The sequence below is a fragment of the Typopeltis vanoorti genome, chromosome 2, assembly GCF_054136105.1.
Source record: "Typopeltis vanoorti isolate ZY-2024b chromosome 2, IOZ_Tvanoo_1.0, whole genome shotgun sequence".
Taxonomy (NCBI): domain Eukaryota; kingdom Metazoa; phylum Arthropoda; class Arachnida; order Uropygi; family Thelyphonidae; genus Typopeltis; species Typopeltis vanoorti.
The window spans coordinates 32,555,650-32,576,704 of record NC_143550.1 but is presented as its reverse complement, the minus strand read 5'-3'; the positions used below and the strand labels follow the sequence as shown (position 1 = coordinate 32,576,704).

Here is a 21,055-nt window from a genome sequence, read left to right as displayed (position 1 = left end):
CTATAAAAGGATGGTTTGAGCAAAGGAATGAGAGTCGTGTTTTTTGTATGGAGAGTTGTGAATGATTGGAATGCATTGCCTGAGAGCGTGGGGTTCTGAAGAGAATTTTAAATTGTTTTAAGCACAGTGAGTTGTGTGTATAGCAAAAGGGACCTCCTAGATAAGTATGTGACTTCATGGGGTGTTAGGATAATAATAATAATAATATATCTAGGCAATACACTCACTATCTTCTCTCTCATGCTTTTCTGCTACACAGTCTCTGTCATTAACCTTGAATCTCTTGCCACCCAATTCACACTACTACTACTACTACTACTACTAATTTGGTCATCCTTACCCACTATCATTATCATGTCATCAAAATTTTCACTTCGTCATCTGCCTTAGTCACACTCTCTGTCATTTCTCCAAACATGCATTCCGCTAGCATTCTAATTTGTACACCACGAATCATTGAATCATGATATATCATGCCTTTCACTGATCCATCCATTCCTAATCACATGCATCCCTCAATCTTTCCTCTCACACTGTTCCTCCTTGAGCTCAAATTCCTCTCATTTCTTGATCCCTTGCTCTTGCACTGTGTCAACTTCCTCTCATTTCCTCTCTTTCCCTGGTTCTCATATTTGTTCTCTCTCTCTCTCTCTCTCCCTCCCTCCCTCCTGTTGTTTCCATAAGTCATGTTCACCTTGCACCAACTATTCTTCCAAGTTTTCCAGATGTCTCTCTTCCCACTTCTCAACTCAGTTTTGCTATCTTCCACTCCTTCAATCCAATATATAAGAAAGCTTTCAGAGGTGAACTGAGTGCCCACATGTACAAATATTCATCACCATCACCATCAAATTCCTGATATATACCCTCAAGGAGTGTATAGGATATGATAGAACTACATGAAAACTTAAATCATTACTAACTTCCTATCTACAATTTTCCTCCAAATCAATCTATTACCTGTCAAGACTCCAACATTATCAGATCTTATATTTCTATCTTCTAAGACACTTTTTATCAATCCACCTATATCTTGGTCTTCCTCTAGGTCTTTTTCTGCCAACCTGGCAGAGAACACTTGTTTTGCTAATCTTTCCTCTCTCATTCTGTTTAAGTGACCATACCACCTGAGATTAGCTCTGCTAACGCATTCCTGGATGCAGACAATGTCAAGTTCTTTCCCAATATCCTCATTTTAATATGATATTGCCATTGATGCCATCTGTTCATGCCTCTAATCTTTCTCAGGACTCTCATATCTGCAGTCTCTAGTCTTTGGTCAAGTGTTTTACTTCTGACCCAGCTCTCAGATCCATAAGTTAAAATTGGCTTGAATACTCTCTTGTATATAGCTAATTTAGTGTTTTGGCTAATTTCTCTCTTATTCCATATAAATTTATTCATTTGACTTCTTACCATACCAACTTTGTTGATTCTGTTGTCTATTTCCATATTTAATTTACCATCTTAACTAAAAATCGTGCCTAGGTAGCTGAAATGTTATACCTGTTCTATAGGTTCTCCATTCACAATGCAGTTGATATTTTCAATTTCTGCCTATTTTCATTGTCTTTGTCTTTTTAATGCTGACCTTCATACCAAATCTATTACAACAGTTATTCACTTTAGTCAGGGAATCTTGCAGAGTTGTAGCGGATTTATTTAGAAGTATAACATCATCCGCATAAAGCAAAGAGCTGAGATTAACATCTTCAATTTTGAAATCAGGTTTAATGCCACTTTCCTTCATAATATGATCCATATAGATAATGAACAACAGAGGGGATAAAGCACATCCTTGTCTAACACCAGATTTAACATTAAACCATCTTCCTGTGCTTCCTTCAATTCTAACTGCTGACTTACAACTGAAATAAAGACTAAGTACTCTTACAGCACTCTTGATATAATGCTCCATTGATACCATATAACTGTAGCATTTCGAATAGCTTCTCTCTTGGCATCTTGTCAAATATATTTTCCAGATCTACAAAACTTAAATACAGATTTGTTATATTCCCATGATTTCTCAACTAACTGTCGTATAGTGAAAATCTGACCCTGACAGCCTCTGTTTGGCCTGAATCCAGTTTGTTTTTCACCAAGCTTCTCCTCCACAATTCTTCTCAACCGTTTCTCACGTATACTTCTTGGTATAAGACTTAATGCAGAGAGGAAAAGAGAAAATTCTAGAACAAGACCAAATACATTGCATATCTAATTATAATTATAAGAATAGGCTAGGTCGTAATTTATTATGTCTATACTCAAATGCCAGGAGCATTAGAAACAAAGAGGTTGAGTTTGTTGCTTTATTGAATATGATGTGGCCTAAGATTGTTGGCATTAGTGAAACCTGGCTGTCAGAATCAGATATGGTAAGTGGGATCGAGTGTAATGGATATACTATTTTTAGGAATGACAAAAGAGATAGGAGAGGAGGAGGAGTGCTATTAACGATATCAGATGACTTAAGTCCAGTTAGGGTAGAAATACAAGAAAACAATGATGGTAATAATGTCCCATGTAGTGATTAGTTTGAGTCTATTTGGTGTGAAGTGGAGGTTAATAGGATGAAATATATGGTGGGGTGTTGCTACAGACCTGGCAGCTCAGTTGTAGGGGACGAAGAAATGCATTGCCAATTTAGCTTTATGGGTACGAAGCAAATAATCATTATGGGTGACTTTAATTTTCTAAACATTGATTGGATAGAAGAGAAAGAACGTTCATGATCAGAAAGAACAGGAATTTATTGAATTGTTGCGAGATAACTTTCTCAAGCAGCATGTGAAAGAAGGAACTCGAGGTCAAAGAGTGTTGGATTTGCTCATAGCATCAGAAGGGATCTCTGGGAAGAATATGGCTATTTTGCCACCAATAGGTGACAGTGATCATGCTGTTCTTTCTTGGGAAGTATCTACTTGTATTGAAGCTCCGATTAAATCAGGCTACATGCTGAATTACAAAGCTGGAAATTATGATCAACTTAGAAGAAACTATCTTTGGTCCCATGGTATCAGTTACTGAATGGAAAAAATGTCAGCAATGCATGGGAATCTTTGAAAAAGTGCTTGAATGAGGCGGTATATCTGAATGTATCCCTAGTGTTTGAAGAACAAATAAGTTGGGAGTGAAATGGATGTGCAGCTTATTAAGCTAGAGATCCACAAGAAGAAGATGATGTGGAAATAATATCATGAGAATAAGAGTGAGAGGAGTTATGAAATATATAAAGCACAGGCCAGAAAAGACGAGTATTGTAAGAAAAGCTAAAACGGAGTATGAAAAGAAATTGGCCATGCAGGCTAAAGGCAATCCAAAAGGATTTTATTATTATGTCGCAAGCAAAAAAAAAAGAATGAATGTGGAAGAATAACTTTATTGAATGCAGATGGTACATGAGTGTTGGAAGCTAAGGAGATTGTTCAGTTAATGAGTGCTCACTTGGCTGAGATATATCAACCAGGTGTATGTAGCATGGTGCTACTGCTATGTTGGATGAAGAGTTAGAGGTTCATGAAAATGAGGTTGAAGAGCTCTTGCATAACCTGGATAAAAATTTGTCAATAGGACAGATGGAATATCTGCCCGTTTGTTAAAGGAATGTTCAGCTGAATTGGCTAGGCCTTTCACACATTTGTATAACTTGAGTCTCAGCTCAAGAAGGAATGTATGATAGTTCCATTGCACAAGGGTGGTGCAAAAACTGATGTGTCTAACTACTGACCTATTAGTATCTCTGGTGTGGTATTGAAGATTTTAGAGAAGTTGGTAAGAACTCACATACAGAAATCGGTAGACAAGCATTCTATACTCTGCAGAGAACAGCATGGGTTTACTAAAGAATGGTCATGTTTTAGCAATTTGATCATTTATAACAATGTTACAGCCGAGTTGGGAGATTGTTCTGGGGAATGGATACACTATGATATTGTTGATTTTTTCTAAGGCATTTGACAGGATACCACATGATAGGCTGTTGTGTAAACTGGAGAACATGGGATTGGAACATAATCTATTGACTTGGATCAGGGGATGATTGACTTGACAGACGGATATCAAAAAGTGGTATACAGTGGGTGAGAATCTGCCAGATTTAAAGTAACCAGTGGTGTACCTTAGGGTTCAGTCCTTGGGCCATTATTGTTCAATCATACATTAATGACATCAAGCAGAGTCTATCATCAGATATGCAATTGTTTGCTGATGATGCAAAGATAGGCATGGCAATCAGGGATGCTACTGATATTCAACAATTACAAAATGATTTGAATAGACTGAAAATCTGGGCAAATGAAAATGGCTATCAGTTTAATGTTAGTAAGTGTAAAGTTATGCACTTTGGCGTGATTAGAGTTCCAGCGGCATATTATATTAGCGGGGTTATGCTACAAGAAACTGAAGAGGCAAGGGATCTTGGTGTATTGATGGATAAGAATTTAAAGTTCAAAGGTCACATACCAATAGTTGCAAATACAACTCAGAGGATAATTACTATGTTGAAGCGAACCTTGACATGTAAGGATATGGAAGCAATTTTGCCTCTTTATAAGGCTTTGATAAGACCACACTTGGATTACTGTGTGCAGATTTGGTCTGCGAGGTTCCAAGGGGATAAAGAAGCTGTGGAACGGGTGCAAAGAAGAGTTAAAAAGATTATATCTGGATTATGGGATTTAGATTATGAGGACAGAATGAGAGTATGTGGATTACAGACTGGTTAGCAGGAGAATGAGAGGTGATATGATATAGGTCTATAAACATTTGAATGGGTGTTATAGCATTTCAGCTGATGAAATTTTTCGTTATATAGAAGGTGGGGAGAGAACACAGGGGAATTCATGGAAGTTAAATTTATTTGCAGTCTAGAAAGGGGTAAGAGCTATTTTTCTCCCAGAGAGCAGTGAGTGAGTGGAATAATTTTCCCTTACGGGTAATGAGTGCATCTAGTGTGAACGAATTCAAGGGTAGGTATGAAGCTGGGTTGGGTAATTTACAGCCTCCCTCGATGAGTCCTTGACTCCCTGGAGGTCTCAGATAATAATAATAATAATACTTGCATATATCTTACGAGGAACACTCAGTAGAGAAATACCTCTGTAATTCTCACATTCAGTTTTATTTCTCTTTTTGTATATGGGTACTATGAGAGCTCTACTCCAATCATCTGGAAATCATCCCTGTGTCCAGGCCTTTTGAATTATGCAAGTGCAGCCACTGTAAGACATACCCAGTAGTTTAGCTATAGCTTTTGTCGCCCGGGGTGGTCCCTGAGTTTCCCGCCCCTCTCAATACACACCAAAAATACTACAAAAAGTCAAAACGACGTATTTACTTTTTGAAGTAAAACTTTAATTTTAACATTCTAAAATGTTATTTTTCTTGTTTTTCTGTTAGCAAAATCGTCGATGACATTGCCGACGTCTATTTCATCGTAATGAAGTCTCAATAACATAGTCAATGAGACTTTTCTTATTCCTTGCATTTTCTTTCCATGTAAATTTGTGCACAATTTTATGTTGGAACATTGTGTTAGTAATAACCATTCCATGTCCTGAGCAGAAATCCAACAGGTATTTTCCATTATTATTAGCTTTGCTCTTTTCTCCAAATTTTCCCAAAATATTTTTGTATGTCTGACAATCATTTCCTACTCTGCCATTTAGATCATCAACAAGGACCAACTTTTAATTTTTAATTGTGTCAGTTGCTTTCTCTAAAGCCTAAAAAAATTCCTCCATTTCACCTTAATAGATCCTTCTGTGCACAAATAAGTCTCATTGTCCAGTTCCCCTTCTCATATTTGCCCACATCACTCTACTTGAGACTGCCTGCCATTCAAGAAGATTAGCCTCGTATTTAGTGTTGATTACTATGACTACCCCTTCTTTTCCCTGATTGTCATTGCCTGAATATAAGATTTTATATTTATTGCTCAGAAAGATCTCACCAGTTTTTGCCTTTTTTGTTTCAGTCACCCCTATTATGTCGATCTGGTACTTGTCCAATTCCTCAGCTAGCTCCATTTCTTTGCCTTTCAGGCTTCTTATGTTGATAGTACCGATCTTGAACTCTGGTGATGTTGAGTTGGGGGTGGGTTTTAAGATTTGTTCCAGAGCTGACTTTTTGCTGTTTGTCCTGGTTTCCTGCCAAAAACAGCAGGGGCCTTTTTTTTTTTAACTGGCGATGCCCCAGCTGGCATGAAATTCTGTCATGTTGTACTATCATTTTTTATTTTAGTTTAAGCCAATAAGAATACAATTTGGTCGGATAAATCCCAAATTGCCAGCCCATCCTCGTTCGTTCACTATCCAGGTAGATACCTAACGGGGTGCACCACGAGAAGGTGAGGATTGGACATTAGGTCAGAAGTCCTGATCGGTTCTCCGCATTCCTTTAAATGTGGAGGTCTCCTCTCAGTTATATAGCTTTGACCCTTAAGCACCCCACAAATATTATTTGCAAAGAAAAATTTACAAATAAGAATCATTCTTTTGAGACTCATTGGCAGACTCTGAATTAAATATTGATTGATTTAACCACAGATGCATATGGTGAAGTCTGCAAGGATAGAAAAATCGGAACTCCATGGTGAGCTCAAGAATTGGTTAAAGAAGCAGTCAAGGAAGATAAGAAATTGTATCGAAAATTCATAACAAGTAAGTCAGCATGTGCATTGAGGTAGTACAGAGAAAAATTGTAAGGCCAAACAATTAAAAAAAAATTAAATTAATTAACTTAATTAAAAGTTTAAACAAAACAAAGTCTTGGGAAGACTGGTAGGAATAAGAAAATAGAAGATAAATATCAGGTACGTGGCAAAATGTTCCATTCCATTAGAAATGGCAAAAAGAATAATGTAAAAGGGATTAGAAATATGAAAGTGATTGTTAAATGACACAAGAAGCAATAGAACAGTTATCAAGAGTACATATCATCATTACTTGAGTTAAAAAAATGCATCAAAAACCTGAAATTTGGAAAAGCAGCTTCAGTAGATAATATTTTATTACAAATAAAAACACTGACCATGTGTTGATGTTTCTTTATATCATTGCCAGAAAAATCCAGAATAAAGGAAATGAATTGGTGATGCTGATAGTCTCAGCCTGTTTGGAGATTATTGGGATCAGTGAGAGATGGTTGACAGAATATGATATGCTGACAGGAATAGAAGTAACAGAGTATACCATTTTTCACACAATGGCAAAGGCTAATGAAGTGGTGAAATACTTCTTATGATGAGTGATGAGTTTTGTCCTCAAAGAGTGGATGATTTGGAGGAGAAATGACACTAATGGTTTTAAAAAACATACGGTGTGAGATGGTGGGCAGGATGGGATATTTAATGGGATGTTGCTATAAGCCAGGGAACATAGAGCGTGAATGGCAGGAATTGTTTAGGCAGTTGAGCTTGACAAGTGCAAAAAAAGAATGTTAGTTATGGGAGATTTTAACTGTAGCAGTATAAATTGGGATAAGGAAACTGCATGTAGTAGTAAGGGAATGAAGTTTCTGGAATTCTTGAGAGACAAATGTCTCAGGCAACATTTAGTCTAAGACTTGTCTTAGAAGGAGCACAAAATTCAAGAGTTTTGGATTTGGTGATAGCATCAGAGGATCTGATTGTAATTGAGATGACATCTCTGCTCTTGGTACGAGAGAGAGTGACCATGTGGTTTTTACTTGGAAGATGAAAGACATGCAGCAGTATCAAGGAGAAAGGAATGTATGTGGAGTTATAAGGCAGATGATTATAATAATCATAGAAATCTGTATAATATCTTGCCCTTCCCATTCCTAAATGCATGAAGGAATGGGAAGGGCAAGATATCATCAGTGCATGAGAACTAGCGAAGAAATATTTATTAGCAGCAATGCAAGTTATATACCTCAAGTGAAAAAGAACACAATTTGGTGTACAGCAGATGACAAACCACATGTTTTGAGAGAATGTGCTAGGGAACTGACAGTACCTTTGACCTGGCTTTTCAATGAAAGTCTGGTTGTGGGAAAGGTGCCCATGGAATGGAAGGAAGGTAAGATAGTGCCATTACATAAGGGCGGTAGCTGACTGGAAGTGTCTAATTAGAGGCCAGCTTGTGTATCATCAGTAGTTAGTAAGATCTTGGAGAAATTAGTGACAGACCGTATACAGCATTGGGCAGATGAGGGTAATGTTATCTGTGAGAGTCAACATGGATTTGTGAAGTGGTGCTCTTGTTTTAGCAATATGCTAGCCTTTTATAATAAAGGTTACAAGAGCATTAGATGAGGGAAAGGCATATACTGCCATTTTCCTAGACTTAGCAAAGGCATTTGACAGGATGCCACATGATAAGCTGATATTTATGTTGCAGCACATGGGTCTGGATGTCAGATTAGTCAACTGGATTTAGGATTGGCTGTCCGATAGGTATCAGAGAGTTGTGTATGGTGGAGCAATATCATAGAGTACCTATATTGTTTAACCTTTATATCAATGACATTGTTTGTGGATTGCAAGGGCATATTCAGTTGTTTGCAGATGATGTGAAGCTGGGAAGGGTTATTAGTAATAGTGCAGATATGGTAGCCCTGCAGGAGGATTTGAATAAGCTAGATAGATGGACAAATGAATGGAGATGTCGGTTTAATGCAGTAAAATGTAAGGTCTTGAGGTTTGGGAAACATCGATGGGACAATGCATACTCTATGGAAGGAGTTATACTGGAGGAAGTAGAGGAGACAAGAGATCTGGGGTTGATGATTGATAGAAATCTGAAATTTAGGGGACATATTGCAAAGGTGGTGAAGGTAACACAGAGGATTGCTGCAATAATGAGAAGGACACTGACCTGCAGAGATAAAACAGTTATCATTCCGTTGTATAAGACCCTGATCAGACCACACTTGGACTATTGTTCTCAGAATTGGTCCCCAGGATTTCAAGGGGATAAATTAAGTGTGGAAAGGGTACAAAGGCAGATAACAAAGATCGTTTCAGGACTGTATAATGATAGTTATGAGGATTGGCTGAAGGAATGTAGACTGCAGAGTTTGGTGGATAGAAGAAGGAGAGGTGATATGATTGAGACTTTTAAACTGTTGAGAGGTGGTTACAGGTTTGACACTGGGGAGTTCTTTCGCTTGGTTGAACAGCAGGAAGGAGTGATGACAAGAGGCCATCCCTGGAAGTTACAAAAGGAAACTGTGAGCAAGAGGGTGAGGAGTGGTTTCTTTGCATGGAGGGGGGTTGAACCATGGAATGCATTGCCTGATGGAGCGGTGAGAGCGAGAACTGTCAATGAGTTCAAGGTGTGGTATGATAGACTTTGTGTTTCTTAGGTGGGGGGACCTCCCATCGATTAGTCTTGATAGAATTTGTGTTTCTTAGGAAGGACCTCCCACAATGAGACTTTTGACTCCATTGAGTCAAAATCATCATCATAATAATAATAATAATATCAAACTGGAACTACAAGTCAAGAAATGGTTATGGAAGGGATATAAGGAGACAGGTGGAGAGCAGATTCATGAAGATTATAAGACTTAGGCCAGGAGAGTGACTAGTATGGTAAGGAAGGTAAACAGTGCCGGATTTACGTATAAGCTAAAAAAGCTACAGCTTAGGGCTTTGCAATCTGCCGGGGCCTCAAATAAAAAAACAAAAAGACCTGCTGATGTAATTTAGAACAGTAGGGGGCGTCTGGGTTTTGTATAGCTTAGGGCCTCAGCAAGTCTAAATCCGGCCCTGAAGGTAAAGCATGAATATGAGAAGAGATTGGACCTGAGATCCAAGGAAAATCCTAAGCAATTCTTTTGTTATGTGGCCAGTAGGAAGATGAATGATTGGAAGAATGATAAGATTATTATTCCCAACCTCCATATAGTCATAAGACTTATCGTGGGATGAGTCTTATGACTCAATGGAGGTTGTCAGACAATAACTAAGACATGTTAGACATTGTTAGACAAAGATGGGAGTACAGAGAGACTGATGCAGAGGACACAGGGAGTTGTTTAATGATCCCACCAGGATGAAAGACCCCACTTTAGTAGGGTCTTTCATCTTGGAGAAGCAGGTTTAATTACAAGATTATTGGGAGGAGTCAAGGTTTATAAGTGCAATAGGAGATTGTGCTTCAAATACTGAGTACTCCGATGTCAATAAAGCAGTGGGACCGGATGGGATTTTGCCATGGGTTTTGAAGGAATATTTTAAAGAACTGATAGCTCTGTTGACTTGTCTTTTCAATGAGAGTCTAGCTATGAGAAAGGTATCAGGCATGGAAGGAGGTTAAGATACTGCCATTGCATAATTATTGTCCTAAGACCCGATGGAGTCAAAGACTCATCCTAGGAGGTCCTATTGTCATACACAGCTCATCGTACCATTATAGAGTTCTTACTGATTTGAAGCAAATTGTTGATAGGAAGTTAGTAATGATGTAAACATTTTACGTGATACCATCATAGTAGTCTGTTGAGGGTACATATCTGGAATTTGTGCTCATGTGTCTGATGCTTTTGGGATCATTTTTGGCCAGCACCCTGAATGCTGATCCCAAAGCATCAGCATGAGCACATCAAGTAATGTCACATGAACAGGAGAAATGGAGAGCATTATCATAAGCAAAACCATGGGCAGGGCCTGAAGCCAGGAAGAAAAGTCTATATATCAATAAAGAAAACTTGTCATCATCAAATTCCAGATATGTATACCCTCAACAGAATACATATCTGGAGAGAGCCATCCTTTCATTGGGTTGTGGTCACATTTAATACTTTCCAATGAGAAAAAAGCTAGTTATGTCTTTTTTTATCTAGTTTTTCTATTTTTTTTTTTTAGTTATTCTAGTTTTTTAACATCTAGTTTTTTCTTGTCACAAATGCATCACTTCTTTTGCATCCTTATCCTACAGAAAACTTGGCATATCATGTGAGATGTCTTTTTCACCTTTCCATCCAATAACTTTCTACAAATATGAAATCCACCCAACCTTAGATTTCTGATCTTTTGGGTGGTGCACCAAAACCACCCTAAAAATTGATGCACCCCAAAAAGGCATTCCAACTAACTGATGATCATTTTCTCACGCTCTCTCTCTCTGCTACCATTGTGTATTTTCTGAACAGTGCCCATGAAATAATTTCATGGGCAACTGTTCAGCAGAACCAGCATCCATTTTTCCCAATTTCTGTTAAGCCTTTGATAACATGAGTAGCAGCTGCTTGACATCCATATAAAATTCAACTGCTAACTCACTGAACCTGCTCTTTCCACTCAGCTTTCATTCCATCTACCTCTTTTCTCTGGAACAGCTCTCCCAGTATACAACTCAAGACTACAACTGCAATTCTTTCAAGAACATCAACTGATTCCTTCTCTTGATCCCTAATGATACATCAGTTTGGTCTAGGTTATGCACCCTTTCATATATACAAGAGGTTATAAAAAAAATATATCCTCCGGAATAGTGGAGTAGGGTTTGGTGCCTGGATTTATTCTATTTATAATGTATGAAATTTGCATTTGTTAAATAAAAAGTTAATCTCTTTACTGAAATGATTTATTTTTAAATAATAAAAAGTAATAATAATAATAATAATAATAATAAAAAAATATGCTAAGTTTTAAAAATTATACTTCTTTTTCCCCCCACATGTTCATTTATTTATGAATTAATACTTCTTTAACTGAATGTAACGCCATTTGAATACCTCATCTTAGTTACTATATTCTGTAACTGTGTGGCATTAGCAGTTTACACCCCTTATCCTAATGGGGATTCCAACCAGGTTAATCATTATTTGGTAGGTGTATATTTCTTTTGCTTTTAAATATGATTAATGATATGTATCTTGAATCATTCTTAGAACAGAAAAGTGTCAGTCTTAAATTTTTACACTGAAATATTATCTCTGGAAAGCTGTGATTGCAATCATAACAAAATCAATTATGTTACTTTGATATTTGAAAATGTACTGTGAATCCATGCTACTTTGGGTATGATGTAGTTCAGATTCATAATGGTTAATTAACAGTTTGCTGGTAGGCACAAAATATATTAGGAATCACAGTTTATAATCATGACTTCCCATGAATTCTCAATCAATATTTAAAATTTTTGTATCCACAAAATGTTTTAAATCTGACTAATGGCCATTAATTAATTCATTAATTAGCATATGATATAATTGCTGTATGGGCAGGCCATGAGGCCTGCCCATACAGCAACTTCAGGTACTTAAGATTACATTATTAATGTGAATACTTTATTAATGTATTACTAGAATACTAGAATACATTATACATACAATACATTATTAATTGTTGTTAGACTACGAATTATCAGCAAATGTGAAACAGATTGAAGGAATGAAAGAAATGTAAACGTAAACAGAATGAAAACTAATGAGACTGAGAGAGTAAAAGAATGCAAGAATGGAAAAATGAGAGTGGAATAGAAGCTAATGGAAGTAGGAATGAGGTTCGTGGAAGAAAGGTGTGGCAGAACAAGAGGTAGCTAGACTACAGGACCATCAGAGAGTGAAATTGCTGGAATACAAGATTTGAAGAAAGAGTTATGCAGAATGAAAAATGAAATGAGGAATATGCAGAATAATATTAGATGTTTAGTGGAAACAAATTCAAGAGTGCAAAAGAATAGAATGAAGAGAGAAAAAGTGGTGATGAATGACTCAAGAATAGCACTGTACAGAGATTCCATTGTTAGAGTATATGAGAGCATTCATAAGGTCTGATATTCAGGAAGGAGAATGAGCAAGGTAATTCATGCCTTGGATATGAGGAGGAAACAAGATAGAGAATTAGTGGCAGTTGTGGGAACAAATGATTTAGGTGGACATAAGGAGAATGTAAGGGCATTATTCAGGAGGTTATTGAGAGTGATAGATAACAGTATAGTGAGAAAGATTGTCAGGCTGTTGCCAAGGTATGCCAATGATGAGTTGATACGGAGAGTGAGAATCACGAATGGCATGCTGACAGAAGCGCAGGGAGAGCAGATTATGAATGCGTGGCATGTATTTGAGGAAAGAATGGAATTATATAGACGTGATGGATTGCATTTAAATGGCTTTGGAGTGAGTGAATGAACCGGAGAAACTGTTGCTAGATGGAAGTGCAATGTATGATGCAAGCAAGAGATCAGAAGTAAAAGGTGAAGTGAAAGAGTAGAAGAGTGGAATGGAAGAGACTAAAGTGCTTAGCAATGGAAATAATAGTATGAGAGATGAAGAGAGAATGGGAATGCCAGAGGAATGCCTGTTTAACAAGAGTCTTGCAAAGTGGAAGGTAGGTAAATTGTTCTGCTTCACAGAGGTGGCGATAAGGCTACAAATTATAGGCCTATCTGTATATCTGGGGTTGTAGTTAATGTGAAGGAGATAGGACACAAATATGAGTTGATAACAGTGGTATTCTTTGTGCTTGCTAGCATGTGATCATCATAGGGAGGTAATGTTTTACCAACTTCCATATGTACTATAACAAGGTGGCAAATGTATTGGACAAGGGAGATGCATATACAGTGGTATACTTTAATTTTGCAAAGACTTTTGATAGATTGCCACACCACAAGTTGGTAACTAACCTGAAGCAGATGGGAATTTTTATGATAGATTAGTGAGCTGGGTACACAACTGGCTCTAAGATAGCTATTGGTAAGTTGTGTATGAGGGTGCAGTATCCCAGAAGAAGAAGAAAATCACAGTTGGTGTGCTACAGGGGTCTTTTTTTAAGACCATTGTTATTTAATTTATATATTAATGATTAATGGGTTTAACTGATGATATATAATTGTCTGTAGATGATGCAAAGCTGGGAGAGTGATCAGGGATCAAGCAGATGTTGTGGCCTTATAGGAGGAGTTAAATAGATTATGTGAGTGGGCAACAGTATGAAACTGTCAGTTCAATGTTACAAAGTGTAAGGTTCTGAAATTCCATAGGCAATAATGGCAAAAGGCAAAGTATGCACTTGGTGGAGAAATTTTGGAGGAAGTTGTGGAGACAAGACCTTCAGTGGTGATGGACAAGAGTCTGAAGTTCGGAGGTCACATTGCACAAGTTGTGAAGTCATCATATCGGATAATGGCAACGATGTGTCCTTATTTCTGCAACCTTAAATTGCAGAAATAAGGAGGTTCTGGTTCCATTGTATAAGTCTTTGATAGCCTTGTGTGTATTATTGTGCACAGATTTGGTTTCCTGATTTTTATTGTGATGAGAATATATTGAAAAGGGTCCAGAGAAGAGTGACTAAGGTGGTAACTTATATTTGAGATGTGGAACATGAAGACAGATTAAGAGACTGCAGTTTGCAACGACCTGTAAATTGGAGAAAGAGAGGGAATATGATTGCTTTTAAGTTAGTAAAAGATTGTTGCCTGGTTGATGTGGAAGAAATTTTTCATAGAATGAGAAAAGGTGGTAGAACAAGGGGGACATCCCTGGAAGCTGTTTAAGGAGGATGTGAGGAGGGCTAAGGAGCAGGTTCTTTGCATGGACAGACGTTGGTGAGTAGAATGCATTACCTGACATTGTGAATGCAGATTCATTGAATGAATTTAAAGCACTGTTTGATGGGTTTTTGTTTGTAACAGCATGTGCTGCCCACAATGAGGCTTTTGACTCCACGGAGGTCTAGTGTTAATAATAATAATGTACAGAATTGCTGTTTCACATGACATCAGAAGAAGTTTTGAAATGGCTAGAACAATAGAGATTCATCTAAAGACTGAAAGGACAGATTCTGTCACTAAAGGAGCAAAGCTGAGGATTCTGGATGCATGCAGTTGCTTTTCAATAGCTGCTTATGATTATGAAACTTTCAACCTAAAGAAGTTGGGAAAAGGATAGCTGCTTTTGAGATGTGGTGTTACAGGAGACTCTTGAGGATCTCATACACTGAAGGGTGGAAAAATGGATGGGTTCCAGAAATGGTTGTCATAGCTTTAAGTCTCTTTAAGAGTACCGACAGAAGAAAGCCGGATGCATGGAAGGAAGACCCAAAACAATAAGAGACAGTAAAGTTCATGATAAAACGAGAAGTGGTAGATCCTCATCGAGATGGATGGATGTAGTGATTGATCTGTCTGAAATGATACTCCTTGGACCGTCAATGTAGATAAATCCAACATCTGACAGTAATTAATGAATAAATTAGAAGTTTTTAGTGAGATATAAAACTCTATGTGGATACAAAAATGTAAAAATAAATTGTTGGAGAATTCATGGGAAGTGAAGATTATAAATTGTGATTGTATGTTCTCCACCTCCCAACAACCTGCTAATTAACCTGGGTGGTGATGACATCGACTTCACTTCTCCTGGGGGGGGACAATAAATAAAGGTTGTTTTCCCCCCTGCAGAGAATTGAGCCTCAAATAACCTACAGTATGGCACCTAGGTAGAATTCATATAGCACATCACTGAGGTGCAGAGTAACCACACACACACTATCTGCTGATGTCTGTCCAGCAAAATATGTATGAGGACCATACAAGCGGGTATGGCACCATTTTATTAAACTGATGTAATGCTGTTTGTTGTAATGTATTTTTATTTGTAAATAGTGTGCATTTTCCAGCAGTTTTTTTTTTTCAGAATGAAATATCCAGAGTTTTTTTGGAAGAAATATCCTCTGGGAGGATTAATTTTCTAACTCATCTGTAATTGAGTTAGGAAATTAATAATAAAATAAGAAATGTAATTATAAAGATTCCTTATATTCTAGAAAGAATAAAACCCAGCTCTCTCCATCCAAAGGGCCTCATCATTACTGATTGTGCTATGGACACACTCCTTAAATGATCCTAATCAAAAAGCTTCAAAAAGGAAATATATTTTGGATAAATTAAGTATTTCCTTTAGTGTTAGGTGGTGTGTAAGATGCATTCAAATTTTAAGAAACTAATGTGCTTAGTCTTCACGTTAAGGTAATTCTTAGGGATAAACTTCATGCATGTATATGGAGACAGAAGCTAATATAGCATCACCTCGTGATAAACTGTGCAAGTTATATTCATGATAATTAGCTCAGTTTTTTGTATTTATTGTAGGGCAATGTTATGTTAGCTTGTCTCTTACACATACATAAACTATTAAGATGACATTGATGTCAAGTTTGAAATATTCAACAGATAATTTTAATTCAAGGTATTTTTACTCATAAGTGGTTGTTGCTTCCATGAATTTTTCATGGAAGCAACATTCACAGAGCAAATAGAGATGGATATATCAACTTCATGGAGGACCAAATGAAACTAGGACAAGATCTCTTGTAATGAAGTGAGCATCATCTTAAAAACTTTAAACTCCTAACAGTGGCAGAACCAGACTCTATTTATTTATTTTTTTTTTTTTTGAAGGAACAGAAAAGGGGAAATGGAAGAGTGGGACTGTGATTAACAAATATTAGGAAGGAGGTTGAGATCATAGAGACAATTGATAAATGCTTATTAATTTTTTTTACCATTATTTCTTATTTTATTAATTAATATTATAAATCATTTAAATTTTATAATATTATAAAATATTATAATAATATCACTAATAATATTTGTGAATAGAGTGTTTTATTTGTATTATATTGAAGATATATTATTATTATTATTATTACGTGACACCTCCAGGGAGTCCAAGGACTCATTGTGGGAGGGCACACTATTCTACTTCGCTAAATACATCTCATCCTCTCCACTACTACTTAATTCTCCAAATATGACAGTACTACCATCAATCCATCTACCGTCCACCACCACCACAACTAGTATCTTTTGTTTGTAAATTGCATGTGTTCTGAAGGGCTGATTTGTGTGTATGCGGGATGAAAAACCCGAGTTTCCAGGAAAAAAAAAACCTGCTACCTATGTATCAGATCAGCTAATTCACCTTCAATTGAAAAAGTTCATATAAAGATTGCTCCCATCACGACTAGAATCAAACTTAGGCCTTTTGTAATCAAAGGGTGCAACATACTGTCGTTCTTCCAATTGCGCTATGGAGGTGCTATCGATTATGCTGGACGAATCATTAGCCATTATGAATTGTAACCAAATCATACAAAAATAAAACAAATTTGTTATTGGTTCGATAAGGACTTTACAGTAGTATAAATAAATAGATATAAATACATAATTTCTTTATTGCTGTTTAACAGACAATCAGTATAAATACAATTTTATTAATACAGACCAGTTTACAATAAAACTTATATTAAAACCTACCAGTTTCGCCAGCAAACTGTCTGTCTTTTTCAAGGCGTTTACGGAGATATGAAAACTAGTAAATGCAAATTGAAAGGAACATAAAAAACGTTGTAAACCAACTAGTAGCTATGGTTACACGTTTCGTGTGACAGAGAGGACTTATTGTTCTTATTCATTATCACGCATGTGTTGTAGACGTGTAATGTGATTACTGGCTAGCTGTAGTTCAGATTGATTAAGAGAGAGAGGATCAAGTTTTTCCATGAACTGTTTAGAATTACACCCTGATTTCTGTTGAGGTTTCCGCCTGTTATTGACACTATTGTGGCTTCCTTAAATAAACGATACCTGTAGTTGTCATCGAGATATGGCATGGAGCTGTTTTTGCCAATCTATCGTGTGGTTAGACGTACAGAAATGATGTGCTAAGCCGGAAGAGATGCTTCTGTTGTGGTTTACATCACCAACATGTTCTTTTTGTCTAATTTCTAAACTTCGTGAAGTTTGTCCGATGTAGGCAAGACCACAGGAACAATGAATGTAATATACTCCTGGATATTTGTAGAACGGTACTTTATCTTTTGGAAATCCTAAAACTTGTCTGATGTTGGTGGTTGGTTTGAAGACCACTCTGATGTTATGGGCTCTTAGCATTCTTGCTATTTGATAAGAAATTGACTTGATGAAAGGTATCACTACAGTAGAAATGTGCTGACAGTGGGATTCTTCTTGTCTGGGGTAGTCACCGTATAGATATTTTTTGATGATGTTTTGAGGATATCCATTTTGTGATAATGTGTTGGCTATTAGTGAGAGTTCATTCTGTGTATCCTCCTCTTCTAATATAAACTTTTTGGCTCACACAAACTGAACATTGTCCACATGTTGAAACATAGAGCCGAAAAGTTTATATCAGAAGAGGATGATACACAGAATGAACTCTCACTAATAGCCAAAACATTATCACAAAATGGATATCCTCAAAACATCATCAAAAAAATCTATACAATGACAATCCCAGACAAGAAGAATCCCACTGTCAGCACATTTCTACCGTAGTGATACCTTTCATCAAGTCAATTTCTTATCAAATAGCAAGAATACTAAGAGCCCATAACATCAAAGTGGTCTTCAAACCAACCACCAACATCAGACAAGTTTTAGGATTTCCAAAAGATAAAGTACCGTTCTACAAATATCCAGGAGTATATTACATTCCCTGTTCCTGTGGTCTTGCCTACATTGGACAAACTTCACGAAGTTTAGAAATTAGACAAAAAGAACATGTTGGTGGTGTAAACCACAACAGAAGCATCTCTTCCGGCTTAACACATCATTTCTGTATGTCTGACCACATGATAGAGTGGCAAAACAGCTCCATGCCATATCTCAATGACGACTACAGTCATCGTTTATTTAAGGAAGCTACAATAGTGTCAATAACAGGCGGAAACCTCAACAGAAATCAGGGTGTAATTCTAAACAGTTCATGGAAAAACTTGATCCTCTCTCTCTTAATCAATCTGAACTACAGCTAGCCAGTAATCACATTACACGTCTACAACACATGCGTGATAATGAATAAGAACAATAAGTCCTCTCTGTCACACGAAACGTGTAACCATAGCTACTAGTTGGTTTACAACGTTTTTTATGTTCCTTTCAATTTGCATTTACTAGTTTCATATCTCCGTAAACGTCTTGAAAAAGCCAGACAGTTTGCTGGCGAAACTGGTAGGTTTTAATATAAGTTTTATTGTAAACTGGTCTGTATTAATAAAATTGTATTTCTATTATAAAACGACCAAATATGTATAATTTAGACAATCAGTATACTTATTTTTTTTGATTTCTTCAGGGGGGGTGGAGGTGCAACCAACTATATTATGCTTTCCCTGGATTGGCTTGTTTTTGTAGGTTAAGAGATTATAATTCATGTAATAGAAAGTGAAAGGTATAGTGTGTTCAGGGCAGATTGAGAGAAAATAATGGGGGGGGGGGCAGGGTGGATTGTTGTTGATGATAGCCGATGAACTGAAACCAAAGAGAGTAGAAGTTTGACTACAGGACAATGAACATGGCACATTTGAGGCTATCTGGTGTGAGATTGAGGCCAGCAGAACATAATATACAGGTGGATACTGCTGCTGTAGACCAGGGGATGGAAAAGATGTTGAAAGTTATTTATTAAATTTTTATTAAATTACTCTAAATCCAGAGTAATTTAATAAAAAGGCACGTCAGCATGTCGTTTGGCAACTCCTATAAAGATGACCTGCTATTGCTTCTGCCTGGTATCTTCACCTCTGGGCCTAGCTCCCACTGAAGAGACCTCAATAAAGGTCGAAACTAGTCTGGGTAGTGGCCCTTTCCTTAATGCATAACATTATACATATCTGCAAGGAGATGTGTTTTGCATTATGGGAGATACTGAAATAGGAGTGATGTTAGCTTGCTCCACCTTTGCTACGAGTTGCCCGGTGTTGTACTACCTTACCCCAGTCCTGAAGATATTTTCAGGCACAAACTCTGTTTGCTCACACTTTGATAAAGGATTAAACTAAATTTATTATGGATGGAAAAGATGATGCAGATAGTATGCATCAGCAAATAGACTCAATGAGTGGAGGACAGGTAATTAATATGGTAGATTTGAACTATGGTAACATGGATTTAAAGGAGGAGAGGATACATGTTAGGAAGGAAATGGATTTTATGCAGTAACTAAGGGATAATTACCTGAGACAGCATATAATGGAATGTACTAGGGATCTGAGAGTGCTCATTCTAGTAATTGCATCTGAGAATTTGTCTAGAACGAATATGACTACTTTGCCACCAATTGGTGAGAGTGATCATATGGTCTTGACCAGGGAGGTGACCAAACATGTGGAATTTTCAGTTAAGATGGATTATATATGTTGAATTACCAGACTGGTAAGTATGAAAAGCTTAGGAGTCTGCTTGAATCAGTTGATAGTGTTGATAGTTGAAATGTTGATAGCGCATGGGAAGTAGTAAAGGTGTTGAGGGAGGTAATGGCAGATTGCATACCTAGAGTCAGGAGAGTAAATCAAGTGGGAGTTGAATGGATGAATAACACTATCAAGCTGGAGCTGCAAAAAAAAGAAACAATTGTGGAAGGAATTTATTGTGAAAGGTGACCTGCATGCACAGGCCAGAAGAGTAACTAGTGTGGTAAGAAAGGCAAAAGCAGATTATGAAAGGAAGTTAGCAATGCAGGCTAAAGAGAATCCCAAAGAGTTCTTTCAATATGTTACTTGTAAAAGAAAGAATGTGTACGGCAGAATGATTTTAAGGAATGCTGATGGTAGGGAGCAGTGGCGGCCCGCACATAAGCACTGCGACACTGCAGCACCCCCAAGGAAAAAATGAAAAAAAAAAAAATTAAATTTTGTTTGTGTTTATAAATAATAACAACGCTTACAACATTATATAAATGCAGTACAACATGTTAAAGGTTACAGCTTATGTTTTGACATTGATTGTATAGTTAATAATTTGAATCGTTCGATTAACGCTTTAGATTACGAAACAAATGCAACACGATCTAACGCTGATATTCGTTTGCTCTTGTCATTGCACATTACGTCATTCCCAACTGTAACTGCTCAAACGGCAGTGTATTTTTAGTAAGTTTACGTGCCTTATTTCTGTGAGATATGAAACGTTTATTATTGGTGCGTGTGCCTGGTGAACTATTTTTTGTAAATCTTATTTTATTTTGGTAAAATAACATATAATTATTTATTTATTATAGATACAAGGCTGAATTATGACGAGTGTCATTGTTGAAAATATGAAAAGAATAATAT

At 36.9% G+C, this 21,055-nt stretch overlaps 1 protein-coding gene across 1 annotated transcript in view; it reads left to right on the top strand.

Moving 5' to 3' along the window:
- LOC150108907 (muscle calcium channel subunit alpha-1-like) overlaps positions 1–21,055 on the top strand; it is a 1,617,925-nt gene that overhangs the window by 199,452 nt on the left and 1,397,418 nt on the right. Inside the window, exon 3 of the mRNA XM_090414483.1 lies at positions 11,694–11,799. Coding sequence (XP_090270609.1) covers positions 11,694–11,799 — 106 coding nt within the window. The remainder of the gene's footprint in view (positions 1–11,693; positions 11,800–21,055) is intronic.